Genomic DNA, 18,347 nt, shown 5'->3' on the forward strand with positions numbered 1-18,347 from the left:
GAGGCATGGAGCGCACATATGCGACGCATCATATGACGTAGGGGGATGTGCAGATAAGAGCACAGGACCCGGAAGTGAGCTGCCGGCGGGTGATTACACTGAATTCAGTGTCTGCAGCAGTGTTCCTGAAGAGCAGGACTGTTTGAATTAGGAGAGCGGCAGCCACTAAGAGGAGGAAAGGAAGGACACAGCTGAAGATCCAGTGTCCACTCTGGCCTTGGTACCTATTGGAGGGGTGAGAGGCCTTTAGCCATGTATATTTATAATTTTTTTCATGGCATTATATATATATATGTGTTTTCCAGGGAAAGCCTAAAAAAGTTTTGGCTAAAAGGCGAAATAAGGAATGTGGTATATGTAGATGTTCCCTGGCTTCTGATTATGAAAAAAGGCTATGCCAGACCTGAATTGATAAAACGGTGGAAATTTTGAAAAATGCCTTCAGTCGCTGGTCAGATCTGAAATGGACTCGTCCCTGGCTTCAAGAAAAATCAGTGCATCTAAGGAGCAGAGGCCTAAAAAAATGCAGGCTTTCAGTAATGTGGTTTCCTCAGATTCAGAAGAAGGGGAAGTTTTCCAATCATTGGAGAATCCTTATTCGGGCGACTCATCTTACTCTTCTGAAGGTGAAGGTATGGAGATAGGAAAGCCCTTTTTTCCAATTGAGGATGTAGATCGTTTGTTAAAAGCAGTTAAATCAACTATGGGAATAGAAGATTTTAAGGAACCAAAATCAGTGCAGGATATAATGTTCGGCGGCCTTGAAACAAAACATCTAAGATCTTTCCCAGTTCATAAAAATGTGTCGGCATTGATTAAAGGAGAATGGAAAAGGCCTAACAAGAGGGTTTATATTTCAAAAAATATAAAGAGAAAATATCCTTTTTCTGAAGAGGTATCAGCAACCTGGAATAAAGCTCCTAAAATAGATGTAGCTATTTCCACAGTGGCAAATAAGACATCCCTACCTTTTGAAGACATTAGATCATTAAAAGATCCCTTAGATAAAAAAAATGCAGACTTTTTTTAAAGGGGACCTGGGAAGCATCTACTTCTTTCTTCAGACCTTCTATTATATTACCTCAACCTGTACTGCTCGCTCCTTAATAATCTGATTGTCGGAGCTAGAAGATCAATTTAAAAATAAATGTCCTAGAGAGAAAATTTTAGCAGGACTTCCAACTATAAAAAAAAGCAGCAGATTCTTTGGCGGGTGCCTCGGCAGATGCAATTAAGTTAGCGGCTCGTTCTTCTTGTCTGACCAAATCTGCACGCAGAGCCTTATGGCTGAAAAATTGGAGTGGAGATCTACAATCAAAAAAGAGGCTTTGTGCAGTGCCCTCTAAAGGAGAATTTTTGTTTGGTTCATCTTTGGATGAGTTGTTAGAAAAAGCAGCAGACAAAAAGAAGAAATTTCCTGCACAGAACTTCTTTTCCTCCAGAGGAAGATTTAGTCGGTCCTGTCAAACCCATAGAGAAGGACAGAATAGAGATAAGGACTTTAAACTTAGATCCCAAAGAAGGAGGAAGGGGGGCAGAAGCTTCTTCTTCAACAAATCCTTTAGAGACGAGAAGAAATCAAGTCAACAATGACGGCAGGTGCATGAAAACTAATTTCCAGGAGTCCGTAGATTTTAGACACTTTGAGTCAAGGACTAAAACTGTAATCCTGCTCTCTCCCTTCGTCGAGATTTGTAATAGCAAATCCACCTGGATAGAAGAAAAAGCTATAGTGTCAGAAGTTCTATCCCTAAAGGAGAAAAATTTACTGGTGCCAGTACCAAACTGTCAGGATGAAGAAGGTTTTTATTCTACTCTTTTTCTAGTAAAAAAACAAAAAAAAAGGATAGGTCTTTAAGAACCATTATAAACTATAAAATCAGTGATAAATCTTATTTTTCCAGAGTGTTTCATGGCAGTGTTAGACTTAATAGACACTTATTTTCATGTCCCTGTACATCAGGAGCATCAAAAGTATTTACGGGTAGCAGTAGAGATAGAAGGAGTTATCAACCACATGCAATTCCAGGCCCTTCCCTTCGGGTTATCAATGGCTCCCAGGATTTTCACCAAAGTGGTGGCAGAAATGTCGGCTCACATTCGAGAAAAAGACATACTTCTTTATCCCATATCTAGACGACTTTTTAATTGTAGCAGAGCCCAAAGAGGCCTGCAGCAGAGCAGTGCAAGAGGAGATCCGGATCCTGGAGAAATTGGGTTGGATCCTGAACAAAGAAAAATCTAAACCGAATCCTCTTCAGCTTCAACAATTCCTGGGTCTGATTCTGGATTTCAAAAGGCAGATGTGTTTTTTACCAGAAGAAAAAATCTTGAACATAACAAAGATACAGACCTTGATCAAACGTCCAAAAATGTCATTAAGGAAAGGTATGTTGATTTTAGGAAGCCTAACTTCATGCATTCCTGTGGTCATGTGGGCCCAATTTCATTCAAGGGAACTTCAATGGGAGATATTGACAGCCTGGCAAAGGGGAAAACAGCCCTTAGAATTTAAAATAAAGATCTCAGCTCAGACGTTACACAACCTGGGATGGTGGTTGAATGTAAATAAATTGAGTCAGGGAACACCATGGATAATAATCGATTTACTATGCTTGACGACCGATGCAAGCCCTTGGGGCTGGGGCACCAATATTCAAAATTTATCCTTTCAGGGACCATGGAAGGCGATTCTGAAATCCGCCTCCTCAAATATGGCAGTGAAATTTGCAATTCTGGAGGTCCTTCCGTTAATTTCAGGCAGGAACTTGAGAATAATGTCAGACAACAGAACAGTGGTATCTTATATAAACAAACAGGGTGGTACCAGATGTAGAAGTCTGATGTCAATGCTCAGCGACATTCTTCAAATAGCAGAACAAAACTGCAAGTCTATCTTTATAGTCCACATAAAAGGGACGGAGAACGTACAGGCAGATTTTTTAAACTGTCATTTAATTTCCTATGGAGAATGGAGCCTAAATCTGAAAATATTCAGAAAAATAGCAGACAGTTGGGGGTCTTCCTTGTGTAGACCTTTTTGCTACGATTCAGAACAGAAAGGTGAAAAAAAAGTAAGTTGTCAGTAACGGATCCATAGGTTCTCCCAGCAACCCACAACCTTTCTTTCTCAGGGGCTGGTATTTCACCCTCAGGTAGACAGTCTTCATCTGACGGCCTGGAACTTGAAAGACAGCTTTTAGCTAGGAGAGGTTTTTCTGATGAATGAATAAATGCTCTCTTGAAAAGTAGGAAAAAAGTCACATTTTCAACCTATGCTAGAGTCTGGAAAAAAAAATGTTTCATTTGCAGGGTTACAATTTACGGACCTCCCATGTCCGGCGGCAGTTACTAAGATCTTGGAGTTTCTTCAGAAGGGGTTGCAGTTAGGGTTGTCCCCCAACACCTTAAAGGTTCAGGCTTCAGCACTTTTGGCTCTTTTTAATGAACAGATTTCAGCAAATACATGGGTCATAAGATTCTTTAAATCAGTCACTAAAACAGCTTTGAACTTGTCCCCAAGAGTAGCTCTGTGGGATTTGAATCTTGTTCTGAGTGCCGTTACTAAACCTCCTTTTGAACCCATTGAGCAGATTGCGATTAAGATGCTATCTCCTAAATTATGTCTCTTAGTGGCTCTTACTTCAGCCCGTAGAATTAGTGAGCTTCAGGCGATCTTTATTAATGCACCTTACACTACCATTTTAGATGATAGGGTTGTTATCAGACCTGACCCAGCATTTATTCCAAAAGTGGCAACTAGGTTTCATAGGTCTCAGGAGATTATCCTTCCATCTTTCTTTGAAAATCCAACCTAAGAGGAGGAAAAGGCTTTCCATTGCCTAGATGTTAGGAGATGTTTACTCCATTACTTATCTAAGACTGAAGGAAGTCCTCCTCGATGTTTATTCTTTTTCAGGGATTGAATAAGGGTCAGCAAACATCTAAACGAACCTTGGGAAGATGGATTACTTCAGCAGTATCTCTGGCATATTCATCTTCGGGAATTGAACCTCCAGAAGGCCTTCACACTCATTCTACTAGAGCAATCTCTACCTCTTGGGAAGAAAAAGCGGCTGTATCTATTGAGGATATCTGTAAAGCAGCAGTCTGGTCTTCACCTTCAACCTTTTTCAACCGCTATCGTCTGCAGTTGAATTCACCTTCTGATTTATATTTAGGTTCTAAGGTGCTTTCAGCTGTTATCCCACCCTAGGAGTTCCTTGGTTTTCACTCTCATGGTGCTGCCGTAGGTGAGAGGAAAAATGAAGATTACTCTTAACGGTAATTTTTTCTCTCCCTTTTTTTCTAGGTGATGGGTTGATTATTCACAGGTGTTGCAGTAAAAATAAAAATAATTATATATATATACACACACACACGATACTAACCTTAAGGGGCGGAGTTCCTAAAATTCTTAGAGAAAACATACTGAAGTTGGAGGGGAGTCTTCGCCAATCTTCATTTTTTGGTCAAAAATGCCTAAAAAAACAAGTTAATCAGCAGTTTTTGTAGCCTTTATTTTCGGGTGTTTTTGAGTCTTTTTGCCCATATTGTGTGTTTTGTGTGTTGGCTTTTAAATTTTTTTATTAACCCCTTCAGTACTGAGCCACTTTTCTTTTACCTTAAATCCCAGCCCGATTTTTGCAAATCACTTTATGTGGTGATAACTTTATCCAAGCCATTCTTAAATAGTTTTCTCGTGACACATTGTACTTCATGACCGTGGCAAATTTGAGTCAATATATTTCACCTTTATTTATAAAATAATCCAAAATTTACCAAAAAATTTGAAAAATTCACAATTTTCTAAATTAGAATTTTTCTTCTTTTAAAACAACTAGTAATTCCTCATAAAATAGTTATCAGTCAACATTCCCTATATGTCTGCTTTATGTTGGCATAATTTTGTAAATGTAATTTTAGTTTTTTAGGACGTTAGCAGGCTTAGAAGTTTATTTTTCAACAAAATTTCAAAAAACATTTTTTTAAGCACCAATTCAGTTATAAAATGATTTTGAGCGGCTTACGTAATGGAAACCACCCATGAATGACCCTATTTTAGAAACTACACCCCTTAAATTATTTAAAACTGATGTTTCAAACTTTGTTAACCCTTGAGGTGTTCCACAAGAATTAAAGGCAAATGGAGGTGGAGTTAATCAATTTTTTCTCACACAGCAAGGGTTAACAGCAAACCTCAATATATATTACTCTGATTCTGCGTTTACAGAAATACCCCATATGTGGCGTAAACTGCCCTATGGGCACGTGGCAGTGGTCAAGAGCGCCATATGGATTTTAAGGGCAGATTTTGCTAGAATGGTTTTTAGGCACCATTTTGTATTTGATGAGACCCTGACGTACCCCTACAGTGGAAACCCTCAAAAAGTGACTCCATTTTGGAGTTTATTAAGGGGGGTACTTTGACCCCCTAAGCGTTTTACAGAATTTAGAAACACTTGGCTGTGAAAATGAAAAGTTTCATTTCTTCCAAGAAAATGTTGCTTTAGCCCCAAATTTTTCATTTACACAAAAGGGTAACAGGAGAAAAATCACTCCATAATTTGTTACCCATTTTCCCCTGTATACGACAATACCCCATATGTGGTGGTAAACTGCTGTGGGGGCACATGACAGGACTCAGAAGGGAAGGAGCACCATATGGCTTTTGCAGTGCAGATTTTGATGGATTGGTTTACAGATGCCATTGTTTTTTTTTTTTTAAGTGATTGTCTTATGTGGGGGCTCATTTTTCGCGAGATAAGGTGATTTTTTCATTGGTACCATTTTGGGGTACATAAGACTTTTTGATTGCTTGGTATTGCACTTTTTGTGAGGCAAGGTGAAAAAAATGGCTGTTTTGGCATATTTTATTTTATTTTTTTACCGAATTTACCTGAGGGGGCATATAATGTGATATTTTTATAAAGCAGGTTGTTACTGACGTGGTGATACCTAATATGTCTATCATTTTTATTTTTGTTAAGTTTTACACAGTGAAAGCCCTTTTGAACAGAATAAAATCTAGTTTTTGTTTTGCCATTTTCTGAGAGCCATATTTTTTTTATTGTGTGGGCGATTGTCTTAGGTAGGGTCTAATTTTTTGCGGGATGAGATGACGGTTTGATTGGTACCATTTTGGGCTAAATATGCCTTTTTGATCACTTGGTATTACATTTTTTGTGAGGCAAGGTGACCAGAAAAAGGCTGTTTTGGCACAGTTTTTATTTATCTTTTTTTTTACGGTGTTCACCTGACAGGGTGGATCATATGATATTTTTATAGAGCCAGTCGATACGGACACGGCGATACCTAATATGTTTACTTTTCTCTTTTTTTATTACAATTTTATTTTAACTTTATTTTGGGAAAAGGACGCTTTTTTTTACTTGAAAATTTTTCTTGTAAAAATTTATTTTTATTACTTATTTTTCACCTTTATTTTTTGGGGCTCTGGTCTCCTTTACAATGCATTGCAATACTTCTGTATTGTAATGCATTGGCTGTAAGTGTCTTACCAGTGTAATACACTTACAGCTTCCTGCCTGTGAGATCCAGGGGGCTGGATCTCACAGGCTGACACGGATGGCAGCCACAATGCCTTAGGAAGGCATCGGGCTGCTGTTCAAGCCCGATAGACACCCTGCACCCGGCAGGATTCCGCACATGCCACGGTCAGCACTGACCGCAGCAGTGCAAAGGTTAATGCGCTGACATCTGTGTTTTCACCTATGCCGGCGCATATAGCAGGGGTCTGGCTATCAGTGACTGCCGGACACCTGCAGCTGATCGGGCGGGCGCAGCTCCTATAGCTGTACGGCGCTGGTATCCTACAGGTTAAAGGGTTTTTCTGAGATTTTTATACTGATGACCTATCCTCGGGGTAAGTTATCTGTACGTGGTCAGTGGTGGTTGGACAACCGGGACTCCAACTGATCAGCTGTTCGAGAAGACAGTGGTGCTTGCAGTAGCGCCGCAGCCTCCTTGCTGCTTTCCCTAGGTCAGTGACGTCACGTTCATCAGTCATGTGGCCTAAGCTGCTATACAATGTACAGCGCTCTGCTTGGTGAGCTGCGGGAAGGCCGCAGCACTACTGCGAGCGCCGATGCCTTCTCAAACAAACTGATTGTGGGGGTCCCAGGTGTCAGACCCTCACAGATCAGATATAGATGACCTAGCCAGAGGATAGGTCATCAGTATTAAAATCTCAGAAAACCCTTTTAAAGTAGGTGTCCCCCTGTGATGTCACTTCCTCTGCAGAGCTGTATGGGAAGAAAAGCATTGTTAAAAAAATGCCATTAAAAACTGCCAACATACATGGCCTATGCATTTTTTTAATGATTCGATTAAAAAAGCCTATAAAAACCCTTTGAGAGAAAAACATCAGTTGCAGAGTATAGGGCAATTTAAAAAAAAATGCCATTGACCCCCTCCCCTTCCAAAAAAAAATAAAAAAAACACACCTGAAAGGTTTAAAAACACCTATATAAAAATAAATAAATTCTGTCCTGCATTTAATACTTCCCATATACTTCTTTTGCCTAAAAAACATCAGAAAAAAAAAAACAGAGAAAAAACACAAAATGCCAGCCTAAGGGTACCTGTACATAAGTGAACATGCAGAAGATCAGCACAAATTTCAGTGCATTTCCGCACACAAACCATAACAAAAACGGCATGTGTTACTTGCTGTTTTCAGTGCGGAATTACGGTATCTCACCCTTCCATTGCAAAGGGTGAAATCTACACCAAATATTGCAAACATAATTAACATGCTGCAGATTTCTAAATCATGCACACAAACTTATTTTTTCCTTGGCTGTTACTTTTTTATTCCACAAAAGAATAGAACATGTCCTATTATTGTTCGCATTACGGACAAGGATAGGACTGTTCTATTAGGGGCTGGCTGTTCCGTTTAACAAAATGCGGAATGCACACGACCGGTATCAGAGTTTTGCGGATCCACAATTTGCAGACTGCAAAACATCCAACGGTCGTGTGCATGAGCCCTAAATAAGCAAAGTGTGCATGAGATTTGTCTAATCGCTCTGTGGTTTTTCTGCATTAGAATTTTCATGGAAAAAAAGGTGCATAATCCGCAACATGTGCAGGTATCCTAAAGGTGACAATGCAAAAGATATACCTATCAGGAAAGTATGTGAATCTAAAATGAAAATAAAGGCACACTTCTCCTGTGTGTATACAGCTCCTGTACTCCATAGTGCCCACGGAATTTAAAGACAAGCTAAAATGCTACATAAAAAAAAACCTTGATTTTGACACCTGGTTGATACATAATAGACAAACCAATCACTGACCTGTCCAGCAACCTTTATTTAATCCGTTTATTAATTATCGAAGATCAGTTCAAGGTGAAAGCTACACGGTGCAGCCACAAAAGCAGAGGGGCACTGGTCTGAGTGGCGTGAACAGGCTAGCCATCAGACCTATCCTTTCAATAGAATTATTAGTAATCTGCATAGTTGTCATTGTGTGCACCCACTGCTTCCAGCAGATCTTTCAAGGCTTTCATTATTCCCTAAATTACACATTTAAGAATTAAAAAAAAGATGAAAAAATAAATTTGCTGAGACCCCCCACCCTTCCCAAAAAAAAAAAAAAGGCATCAGTTGAAGTACTTGATGAAGAGCGGTGCCGGGAGCCTCCCATGGACACTGTATATTGGACACTGTTTGTATTCACAGGGCCAATCGGACCAGGCGTAACGGACCGCAGAGATGTGACTGCATCCTTTGAATGTGACTGTGACTACTTTAGAGGATGGTGACTCTGCTGGAGCCGGGACCCAGGTGTATTGAGATTTTCCTTTCACATTGACCCCATTGCTGCAAAATACCTGTTGGCAGAAATTGATAAATCTGTTATAATAATTGTAGGGGAGGTGACACCCTATCTACAATGGTTGGTGGATCCCGCTGATAGCATTTGGATCTTCTGACATCAGCACCCCTCCCTGGCCCAACAACTGCTACTACTTTGATGATTCTCGTTTCTTGCCCATAGTCACCTCAAAAATGTGGTCACAGGCATGGGTGATGAGCAGCTCCTGGTTGTAGGTTATGTTCATGTATGAATAGTTGTAATAGATGTCAATCGTCTCTGGAAATGGACCCTGGAAAGGGACACGTTGATCACCATATGCGATGGCCCGTGCCCCCAAATACAGTCTGAACGCCACAGTCTGCTTATCCCGTGGGTGAATACTGAGAGAGAAGAGAGAAGAGACTCAACATATAGTCATATGTATTATATATACAGCGGTACAGGACAATGACACACTGACCCGCGGAGTACTGGACAATGACAGACTGATACTTGGGGTACAGGACCATGACACACTGACACGCAGAGTACAGGACCATGACACACTGACACTTGGGGTACAGGACCATGACACACTGACACGCGGAGTACAGGACAATGACACACTGACACGCGGGGTACAGGATAATGACATGGTGGCACTCGAGGTACAGGAACCATGCCATAGTGACACTCGGGGTACAGAACAATGACACACTGACACTTGGGATGCAGGACCATGACACACTGACACGCGGGGTACAGGACAATGACAGACTGACACTTGGGGTGAAGGGCAATGACACACTGACATGCGGGGTACCAGGCAATGACACACTGACACGCGGGGTACAGGATAATGACATGGTGGCACTCGAGGTACAGGAACCATGCCATAGTGACACTCGGGGTACAGAACAATGACACACTGACACTTGGGATGCAGGACCATGACACACTGACACGCGAGGTACAGGACAATGACAGACTGACACTCGAGGTACAGGATAATGACATGGTGACACTCGAGGTACAGGAACCATGACATACGGACACTCGGGGTACTGAACAATGACACACTGACACTTGGGATGCAGGACCATGACACACTGACACGCGGAGTACAGGACAATGACACACTGACACGCGGGGTACAGGATAATGACATGGTGGCACTCGAGGTACAGGAACCATGCCATAGTGACACTCGGGGTACAGAACAATGACACACTGACACTTGGGATGCAGGACCATGACACACTGACACGCGGGGTACAGGACAATGACAGACTGACACTTGGGGTGAAGGGCAATGACACACTGACATGCGGGGTACCAGGCAATGACACACTGACACGCGGGGTACAGGATAATGACATGGTGGCACTCGAGGTACAGGAACCATGCCATAGTGACACTCGGGGTACAGAACAATGACACACTGACACTTGGGATGCAGGACCATGACACACTGACACGCGAGGTACAGGACAATGACAGACTGACACTCGAGGTACAGGATAATGACATGGTGACACTCGAGGTACAGGAACCATGACATACGGACACTCGGGGTACAGGAACCATGCCATAGTGACACTCGGGGTACAGGACAATGACACACTGACACTTGGGGTACAGTGAAATGACACTTGGGGTGCAGGGCAATGACACACTGACATGCGGGGTACAGGGCAATGACACACTGACACGCGGGGTACAGTGAAATGACACTTGGGGTGCCCACAGTTCATACAGTACATAGTAATCAGGTTCTTTGATTTTACCTTCCATAAGGAGACGTCTCATCCCCAAGGTCCATGGCCACAGCCATGAATGTATTGGGCATCTTGGGGTTCGGCGCGTAGCCGTAGTCTGCTGTTTGATGCCATCTAATTACTGGGAAGTTATCATTTGGTGGTGTTTTCTGCCATGTGCTAAGCTGAAGAAGAGGAACAGAATTTAAATCTCTTCATGTCTGGCCCTTCCCCACAATCTCTGCCTATTAAATGTTATTACCTGGACGAATCCAAAGGGGAAGTTGGGGTCTGTTTGCCCCATAGACCCCTCATGAAAGGAGCGTCTCCAGTCCTGGATGAGAGCCGGGAAAGTGCAATTATAGAGATTGGTGTTCATGCCAGTGTTCTGCTCCCCTGAATACAAGCGGACAATGTAGCAGTAATGTCCATCAGATAATGCAGAGAGGTGTGCGGTGTCCATCAGATGGAGCAGAGAGGAGAGCGGCGTCCATCAGATGGAGCAGAGAGGTGTGCGGCATCCATCAGATGGAGCAGAGAGGTGTGCGGTGTCCATCAGATGGAGCAGAGAGGAGAGCGGCGTCCATCAGATGGAGCAGAGAGGTGTGCGGCGTCCATCAGATCAAGCAGAGAGATGTGCAGTGTCCATCAGATGGAGCAGAGAGATGTGTGGCATCCATCAGATGGAGCAGAGAGATGTGCGGTGTCCATCAGATGGAGCAGAGAGGTGAGCGGTGTCCATCAGATGGAGCAGAGAGGTGTGCGGTGTCCATCAGATGGAGCAGAGAGATGTGCGGCGTCCATCAGATGGAGCAGAGAGATGTGCGGTGTCCATCAGATGGAGCAGAGAGATGTGCCACATCTATCAGATCAAGCAGAGAGATTTACGGCATCAGATGGAGCCGAGAGGTGTGTGACATCTATCAGATGTATCAGACAGGTGTGCGGCATCTACTTGATGTAGCAGAGAAGTGTGCAGTGTGTAACAGATGAGACAGGTAGGTTACAGTGTAGTGTATTTGAGATGATTTGGGGATTTTGTACCTTGATACCATATGGCTCCCTTTATCGTCATGTTCAGGAGGGGGTGGATCATGGCGTTCCACAGCACGGAGTAGTCACATGGACCGGTCACTGTATCTGTAAACTCATATCTGTAAGAGAATAGAGAATAAGTATTTACCTCAATGGCGACTTGTGATAGAATTGCCGGTTACTTCAACTGTCACCCAGTGAGTGTTATCAGTCACCTCTGGATCATCTCTTTGGGGGTCTCAGAAAGCCCACATTTGGAAAGCGCTGTTTTTGATGACCAAGCTTCGACCGGCGTTCCTCCCCACACCGATTCCACCAACCCTATTGGATACTTCAACTTTCGCGCCAAATGTCGTCCAAAGATCCAGCAGACCGCAGAAAAATATGTGAAATCACCACTTCCAAGGTTTTCTGTCCAAAAAATAATAATGTGATGATGAAGACTGGATAATAAAGAGTTTTCCACTGATTTTTGTACCTCCTAATTTAGTAAATCTGACAGTCCTATGGTGGCCACACTGTCTCCCGTTTAACCCTTCATACTTGAAGGTCACAATTTCTTATGCACATACAGCTTGTGCTGAAATTTTTTGATAAACAGCCCAGACCCCAGATGGATACATTGTACCTGCACTGATACATTGTAACAAAATCAGGACAGAAGATATATCTGTGCTGCTGATGTGTTTAACCTCACAGAAGATTGTCTAGACTGGATACAACTGTAACGAACCCCCACCTGCGAAAAATCATGATGTGTTTTCAGTCTCTGGATGTCAACAAAAATGTTCCCCATTCACTGACAGCAAGCACAGATCACTTTTTATTGCCATGATCAATCATTATTTACAGAACATCAGTGCCTATAAGAGTCCGGCTTTCCCGCCAACATTAAAATGGCATTTTTAGTTGAAAGAGGAGATGCTTACTGGGTGTGGGTACCGACCACTCCAGATCCACCTTGGCAAGGTCTAGCAGTTCTGTATCTGATGTTTCTAGTGAGGTGGTGAATAGCCGGACATAGGGGTAATGTGCACCTCGTGCCAGCTCCTGACTGGCATTAAAAATCTGGGGGAAAAAAAGAAAATGTGAAGACAATGAGATACCAGGGAGCGGACAATTGGTTTTAGGAGCCACCTACCTGGGACACGGTCATCTCCATATTACTTTGTCCCCCGCAAATCCAGACATCACCGAACAGGACGTCATCCAGGTGGATGCTTGTAACTTCTTGCTTGAAGGTTTGTTGGGCGATCAAGTGATAAGGCCCCCCATAATCCACAGGGTCCAGCAACACCTTCCAGATTCCAACATCACCTGGTGGTCACAATGACAGGCAGGACATTAAGGCCTCTTTCAGACGGGCGTTGCGGGAAAAGGTGCGGGTGCGTTGCGGGAACATGTGCGATTTTTCCGCGCGAGTGCAAAACATTATAATGCGTTTTGCACACGCGTGAGAAAAATCTTCACAGAAGTTCGGGCTTGGGATCGGTGTTCTGTAGATTGTATTATTTTCCCTTATAACATGGTTATAAGGGAAAATAATAGCATTCTGAATGCAGAATGCATAGTGCAATAGCGCTGGAGGGGTTAAAAAAATAAAATAAAATTTAACTCACCTTAATCCACTTGCTCACGCAGCCCGGCATCTCTTCTGTCAGTCTTCTGTGCTGTGTACAGGAAAAGGACCTGTGGTGAAGTCACTCCGGTCATCACATGATCTTTTACCATGGTGATGGATCATGTGATGACCGGAGTGACGTCACCACAGGTCCTTATCCTGCACACAGCACAGAAGACAGACAGAAGAGATGCCGGGCTGCGTGAGAAAGTGGATTAAGGTGAGTTAAATTATTTTAAATTTTTTTAACCCCTCCAGCGCTATTGTACTACGCATTCTGTATTCAGAATGCTATTATTTTCCCTTATAACCATGTCATAGGGAAAATAATAATGATCAGGTCTCCATCCCGATCGTCTCCTAGCAACCGTGCGTGAAAATCGCACCGCATCCGCACTTGCTTGCGGATGCTTGCGATTTTCACGCAGCCCCATTCACTTCTATGGGGCCTGCGTTGCGTGGAAAACACACAATATAGAGCATGCTGCGATTTTCACGCAACGCACAAGTGATGCGCAAAAATCACCGCTGTGCACAGCCCCATAGAAATGAATGGGTCCTGATTCAGTGCGGGTGCAATGCGTTCAACTCACGCATCGCATCCACGTGGAAAACTCACCTGTGTGAAAGGGGCCTAAGGGTTGGACCACAGCTTGATATCAGTGAATCGAAACCTGACCTAGCCCAGTTCAAAGCTGAGGGGTTGTTACAGTTGACCAGTGGTGACAAACAACCGTCTATGAGCTATACACATTAGCAGCTGTACGCCAGCTCCTAAAAGGGTTGTGCCATGATAAAAATAGAGGAGTAAGTATTTCAATGGTGGTAGTCTGACTGACAGGACCCCCACCTATAAAGGGAACTGGGGTCTTGTGCTCCTCATAAATGTCTCTATAGGAGTTACCTGAGCGTTGTTGCTGGGTTTTAGGTTCAGTTGTGAAGAAGTTTTCTGTTGCTGAAAGTGAACAAGAAAGGTTTCCTTTCACTGACAGCAAACAGAAATCTTGAGCTGAAACACAAGGGATGAGACTCGCACTACAGAATTCTGGCCTCAAAATCACAAAATAGTGCTTTAAGAGTTTTTGGGTTTACTTGTGCAAAACTTGTGCGACATTATGCATGTTAACACCACTCACTCCAGTCCATGAGAAAGAGGCCATGGTTAGCCAGCCGTGCCGATTTAGCCAGATTTATCAACAGCGACTTTTAAAAAAAAGTCTGAAAATTGGAGCAGCAACGCAGGCGAGATATTTGACTACTATTAATGGATTAAAAGGACACTATTCTGCACCAGAAGAGATGCTGCCTTTGCTTTATTTTTTTCTGTGGATTTAACAAGAAGCCTTTGGACACGGCCCCAAAAAGGCGTGCATCTGGAGACGCCGGAGGCGACTAATGGTGGGTGCTGTATATACACATCTCTTTGCATGTACTCCAATCTGGGGCTAGGGTAGTTTTCACTCCAGGCGCAAGGAGTGCTGGAGGTAAGCTTAATTTACGAGGAGGAGCACGGCTCGTCATAAATTAGGCGAATCCTCTGGCAGTGGAGGGGGGAACAAAGACCAGCTTAAAAAGCCGCTTTTTGTAAATGACCCCTATGCTTCTGTTTCCTCCATTGCCTGACATTACACAATCAGGGCACATGGCTTGTTTCAATGCGTTTCTCTAATAAATAGGTACTTTTTTGATTTCATATATTTGTTTGTCAGGCCGTCTGTACATAGTGCGAATTATGCACAATTTTTCTGTGTGGAAAAACTGCTGGGTAAGGGCTCATGCATGAGAGCGTGTGCCAGCCAGGTCCGCAATATACGGGCCCCTGCTGTTTTTGCACCTATGGGGTTTCTCTCTGTGCCCCCGCACCGCAAAAAGTAGTGCATGCACAATTTTTTTCTTTTTGGTGCGGACGGATCACAGACCTATTCAAGTTGAATGGGTCTGGATCCGTCTGTGGAATCTGCATGGATGGTGCCCGTGCATTGGGGACAGCAAATTACATTCCCCAATGCACGGAACGGCCATGTTCATGAGGCCTAATACAGTACCTGCAAACTGTATAAGATTAGACAAATCTTGTGTCTACTTTCCTATTTTAAATCTGTGCAGAATTAGGGCTCGGGCACACAAACGTATTTTTTTTCCGCTTCCATTCTTTTTGCGGACCGTATGCGGAACCATTTACTTTGATGGCGCTGTAGAAAATACAGAAGTTACTCCGTGTGCATTCCATTTCCGTTTGTCCGCATGGCCGTTCCACAAAAAAGTAGTGCATGTCCTATTATTGTCCGCAAATGACCGTCTGAGGCCCCATTCAAGTCAATGTGTCCGCAAAAAATACGGAACGCACACAGAACACATCCGTATGTCATCCGTATTTTGTGGATCCATACTGTAGAAATGCTATGCCCAGCCCATATTTCTTATGTGTTTGGTGATTAATAAGTTCCTGTTCCTGTATACAATCTGCAAAAAACAGATCAAATACGGAAACCATACGGATATGTTTTGTGCAATAACGGAACGGAAGAGGACTTAAAACAGAGAGAAAAAAACCTCAGATACGGAACAACGGATCAGTGAAAAACGGACCTGCCATGTGGATTTAGAAATCCGCAGCATGTGAATTGTTACTGCGATTTGTTGTGTGGATTTTACCTTTTGCAATGCAAGAGTGAGATCTACAGCAGAACCGCATCAAACCAGCAAGTAACATATGCGGTTTTTGGAAATGCACAGAAATCCACATCAAAATCCATCCAGAAATTCTGTTACACAACCCACACCTCGGTGGCAGGTGACCTTAGACTCTTGATAAATCTCCCCAAAGTATATTGGAAATAAAAAAAAAAACTTAATGGGGTTGTCCAGGATAAGAAAAACTTGGCTGCTTTCTTCCAAAAACAGCACCTCCCCTTTCCATTGGTTGTGTTTGGTATTGCAGCTCAGCTCCATTGAAGTCAATGGGGTAGAACTGCAATACCACACCCAACCAGTGGACAGAGATAGTGCTGTTCTTTTTAAGAAAGCAGCCATGTTTTCTAATCCTGGACAACCCCTTTAAAAAATTTGCTAAAAAGTCCTAAATATCATTACCATTGACTTTCACTGCCGTCTTTGAGATGGTGTCTATTCCTTGTATAAGTGACACTGTCACCAGGGCCCCCACTTCTCCATACCCCCACACAACCGCCTGGGTTGGCTTCTGCTGCAGAACCATGTGGTCTCCATAATAGGACGCAAATCGGAATACAGCATCTGGAACAAACAGAAACACAAAGTATCATGTTATTATACCGTCCCATGCCGCTGGTTTACCACTTGTTACTGCAAAAGTTAATCATTAGTTTTCAGCACCAGCAAACCTGTTTATCAGACTTGTTTTACTGCAATCACAAAGACGGGAGTGTTTCACGGGCGTCTGCATTCCAATAAACCTTTCTTTTAGGTCATATGGAAATCCTCCTCTATTAGCTCAAATTTGGGGCCACTGCCAGCCGCACGATCACCCCATTTATCAAAATGAAAATTTTTATGATTTCTATGCAGGATAAACATTGTAGCCCCCCCCCCCCCACTACAAACGTTGTGTTGGAGGAATAAAACAGTGGGGGTCATTCACAAAGACGAGCTTTTTACACCGTTTTTTGTGATTGCTGTCTAAAGCTATGTTCACGTAGCGGATTTTGACATTGAATATTCCATGGTGGAAACCACCACCAAATTCAGTGCTGCGGACCCAATCGTGTTTTAGCCCCCATTGAAAGGAGTTAAACCGTGAGGAGGCCAATGGTATAAATCAGGCTCATTATTATAACATGTTATAATCCCATTAGAGGCAACGATCTGGTCACTGGCTACAACCAGGCAGGAGCTGGAAGGGTTAACAACGATCATGTGATCTCCCCATCTGTCATATGACCCGGGCTGTGATTTTTCTTCCGCAGTGACTGGGTGGATGTGGAGTTATCCCAGCGACAAATTCACGCACTCTAAACCAGAGACCCTTTCCAGTGACTTTACTCCTTGCTGCAGAAGAGCTTACAGTCTATCATTCCCTTTCCGAGTCTAAGGAGGAAACACATAATTACAGGAAAATCCCTATCCAAGCACTGCAGGCAAGGTTTACCAGAAGTCTGCAAACTGCAACTCTGTCAGACTACAACTCCCATCATGTCATGACAGCTGCATGGTCACATGACTGTGGGATATAATTCTGGATACATCCAGTGCCGTGTGCCTGACTGAGCCCCAGGTATTCCCTAGATCTGCTGTAATCCTGTATCCCGCAGGAGACGGCTCGGTACCTGCACTGGTGAGCAGCAGCAGCAGCACTTGCGGCAGCAGAGGCATTGCAGTCATGTCACCGGCACTGCTGCTACATCAGGAAGTGCAGCCTTATAAGTAGAGATAAGAGGTGGGGCCCCAGCACAGGGACACAGTCCAGGATACTAAAGTATGAGGATACTCATAAAGCTGAGAGCGTGTCCTCCCCGTCATCTGCATACAATAGCAGAGCGTCAGCAATTAAAGGGACATTAGCTCTGCCACATTTCACTGTGCATCTACCTGAATACAGTCGCAACTAGTGTTGAGCGAACTTGTGTTTAAAGTTCGGCGTCTAAAGTTCGGGTTATCGAAGAATCGTGTTATGGATTCCGCTACCACGGACCATAACGGAATTTAGAATCCATAACGCGATTCTTGAATAACCCAAAGCCGAACTCTAGATGCCGAATTTAAAACACAAGTTCGCTCAACACTAGTCGCAACTCTTGGAACAATATATAGGGGGGGCACATAAGATACCACAGTCAAAAATGGGGGGAATGTGACGAATACCACACCTCGTGCCCGCTTGACGTCACCTACGTCGAGCTCACGAGACGAAGTATAGTCACTTGTGACTAAAGCGTGACGTTACGCCCTCCAGAGGAGCAGGTAAGGTCAGCTTGGTACAGTTTACACATACGCCTCCCGTCCACGCGGGCGCAGAGGCAACAAGCTGAGAGAGCCTTATCACTGCCGCAATGAAAGAGCGCTGTCTCAGCCTGGGTAAATCTGCCACCAGTTCTCGTTTGATATAAGCCGGTCCGCTAACAGGATTA

The 18,347-nt window shown here is 43.4% G+C and overlaps 2 protein-coding genes across 2 annotated transcripts in view; one reads left to right on the top strand and one right to left on the bottom strand.

The window, feature by feature from the left end:
- Nucleotides 1–140: 140 nt before the first annotated feature.
- Nucleotides 141–18,347, top strand: part of SPA17 (sperm autoantigenic protein 17) — a 102,178-nt gene continuing 83,971 nt past the window's right edge. Inside the window, exon 1 of the mRNA XM_044281971.1 lies at nt 141–235. The gene's annotated coding sequence lies outside the window, so the exon portion shown is untranslated. The remainder of the gene's footprint in view (nt 236–18,347) is intronic.
- Nucleotides 8,321–17,667, bottom strand: SIAE (sialic acid acetylesterase). The gene is made up of 10 exons (XM_044281972.1): nt 17,547–17,667; nt 16,336–16,497; nt 12,763–12,938; nt 12,551–12,689; nt 11,837–12,032; nt 11,631–11,740; nt 10,849–10,982; nt 10,617–10,771; nt 9,035–9,230; nt 8,321–8,863 (listed from the first exon to the last, which is right to left on the bottom strand). Exons 1-10 carry the CDS (start codon nt 17,599–17,601, stop codon nt 8,633–8,635), a joined length of 1,554 nt encoding a protein of 517 aa, XP_044137907.1. The 5' UTR covers nt 17,602–17,667; the 3' UTR covers nt 8,321–8,632.

The sequence above is a fragment of the Bufo gargarizans genome, chromosome 2, assembly GCF_014858855.1.
Source record: "Bufo gargarizans isolate SCDJY-AF-19 chromosome 2, ASM1485885v1, whole genome shotgun sequence".
Taxonomy (NCBI): domain Eukaryota; kingdom Metazoa; phylum Chordata; class Amphibia; order Anura; family Bufonidae; genus Bufo; species Bufo gargarizans.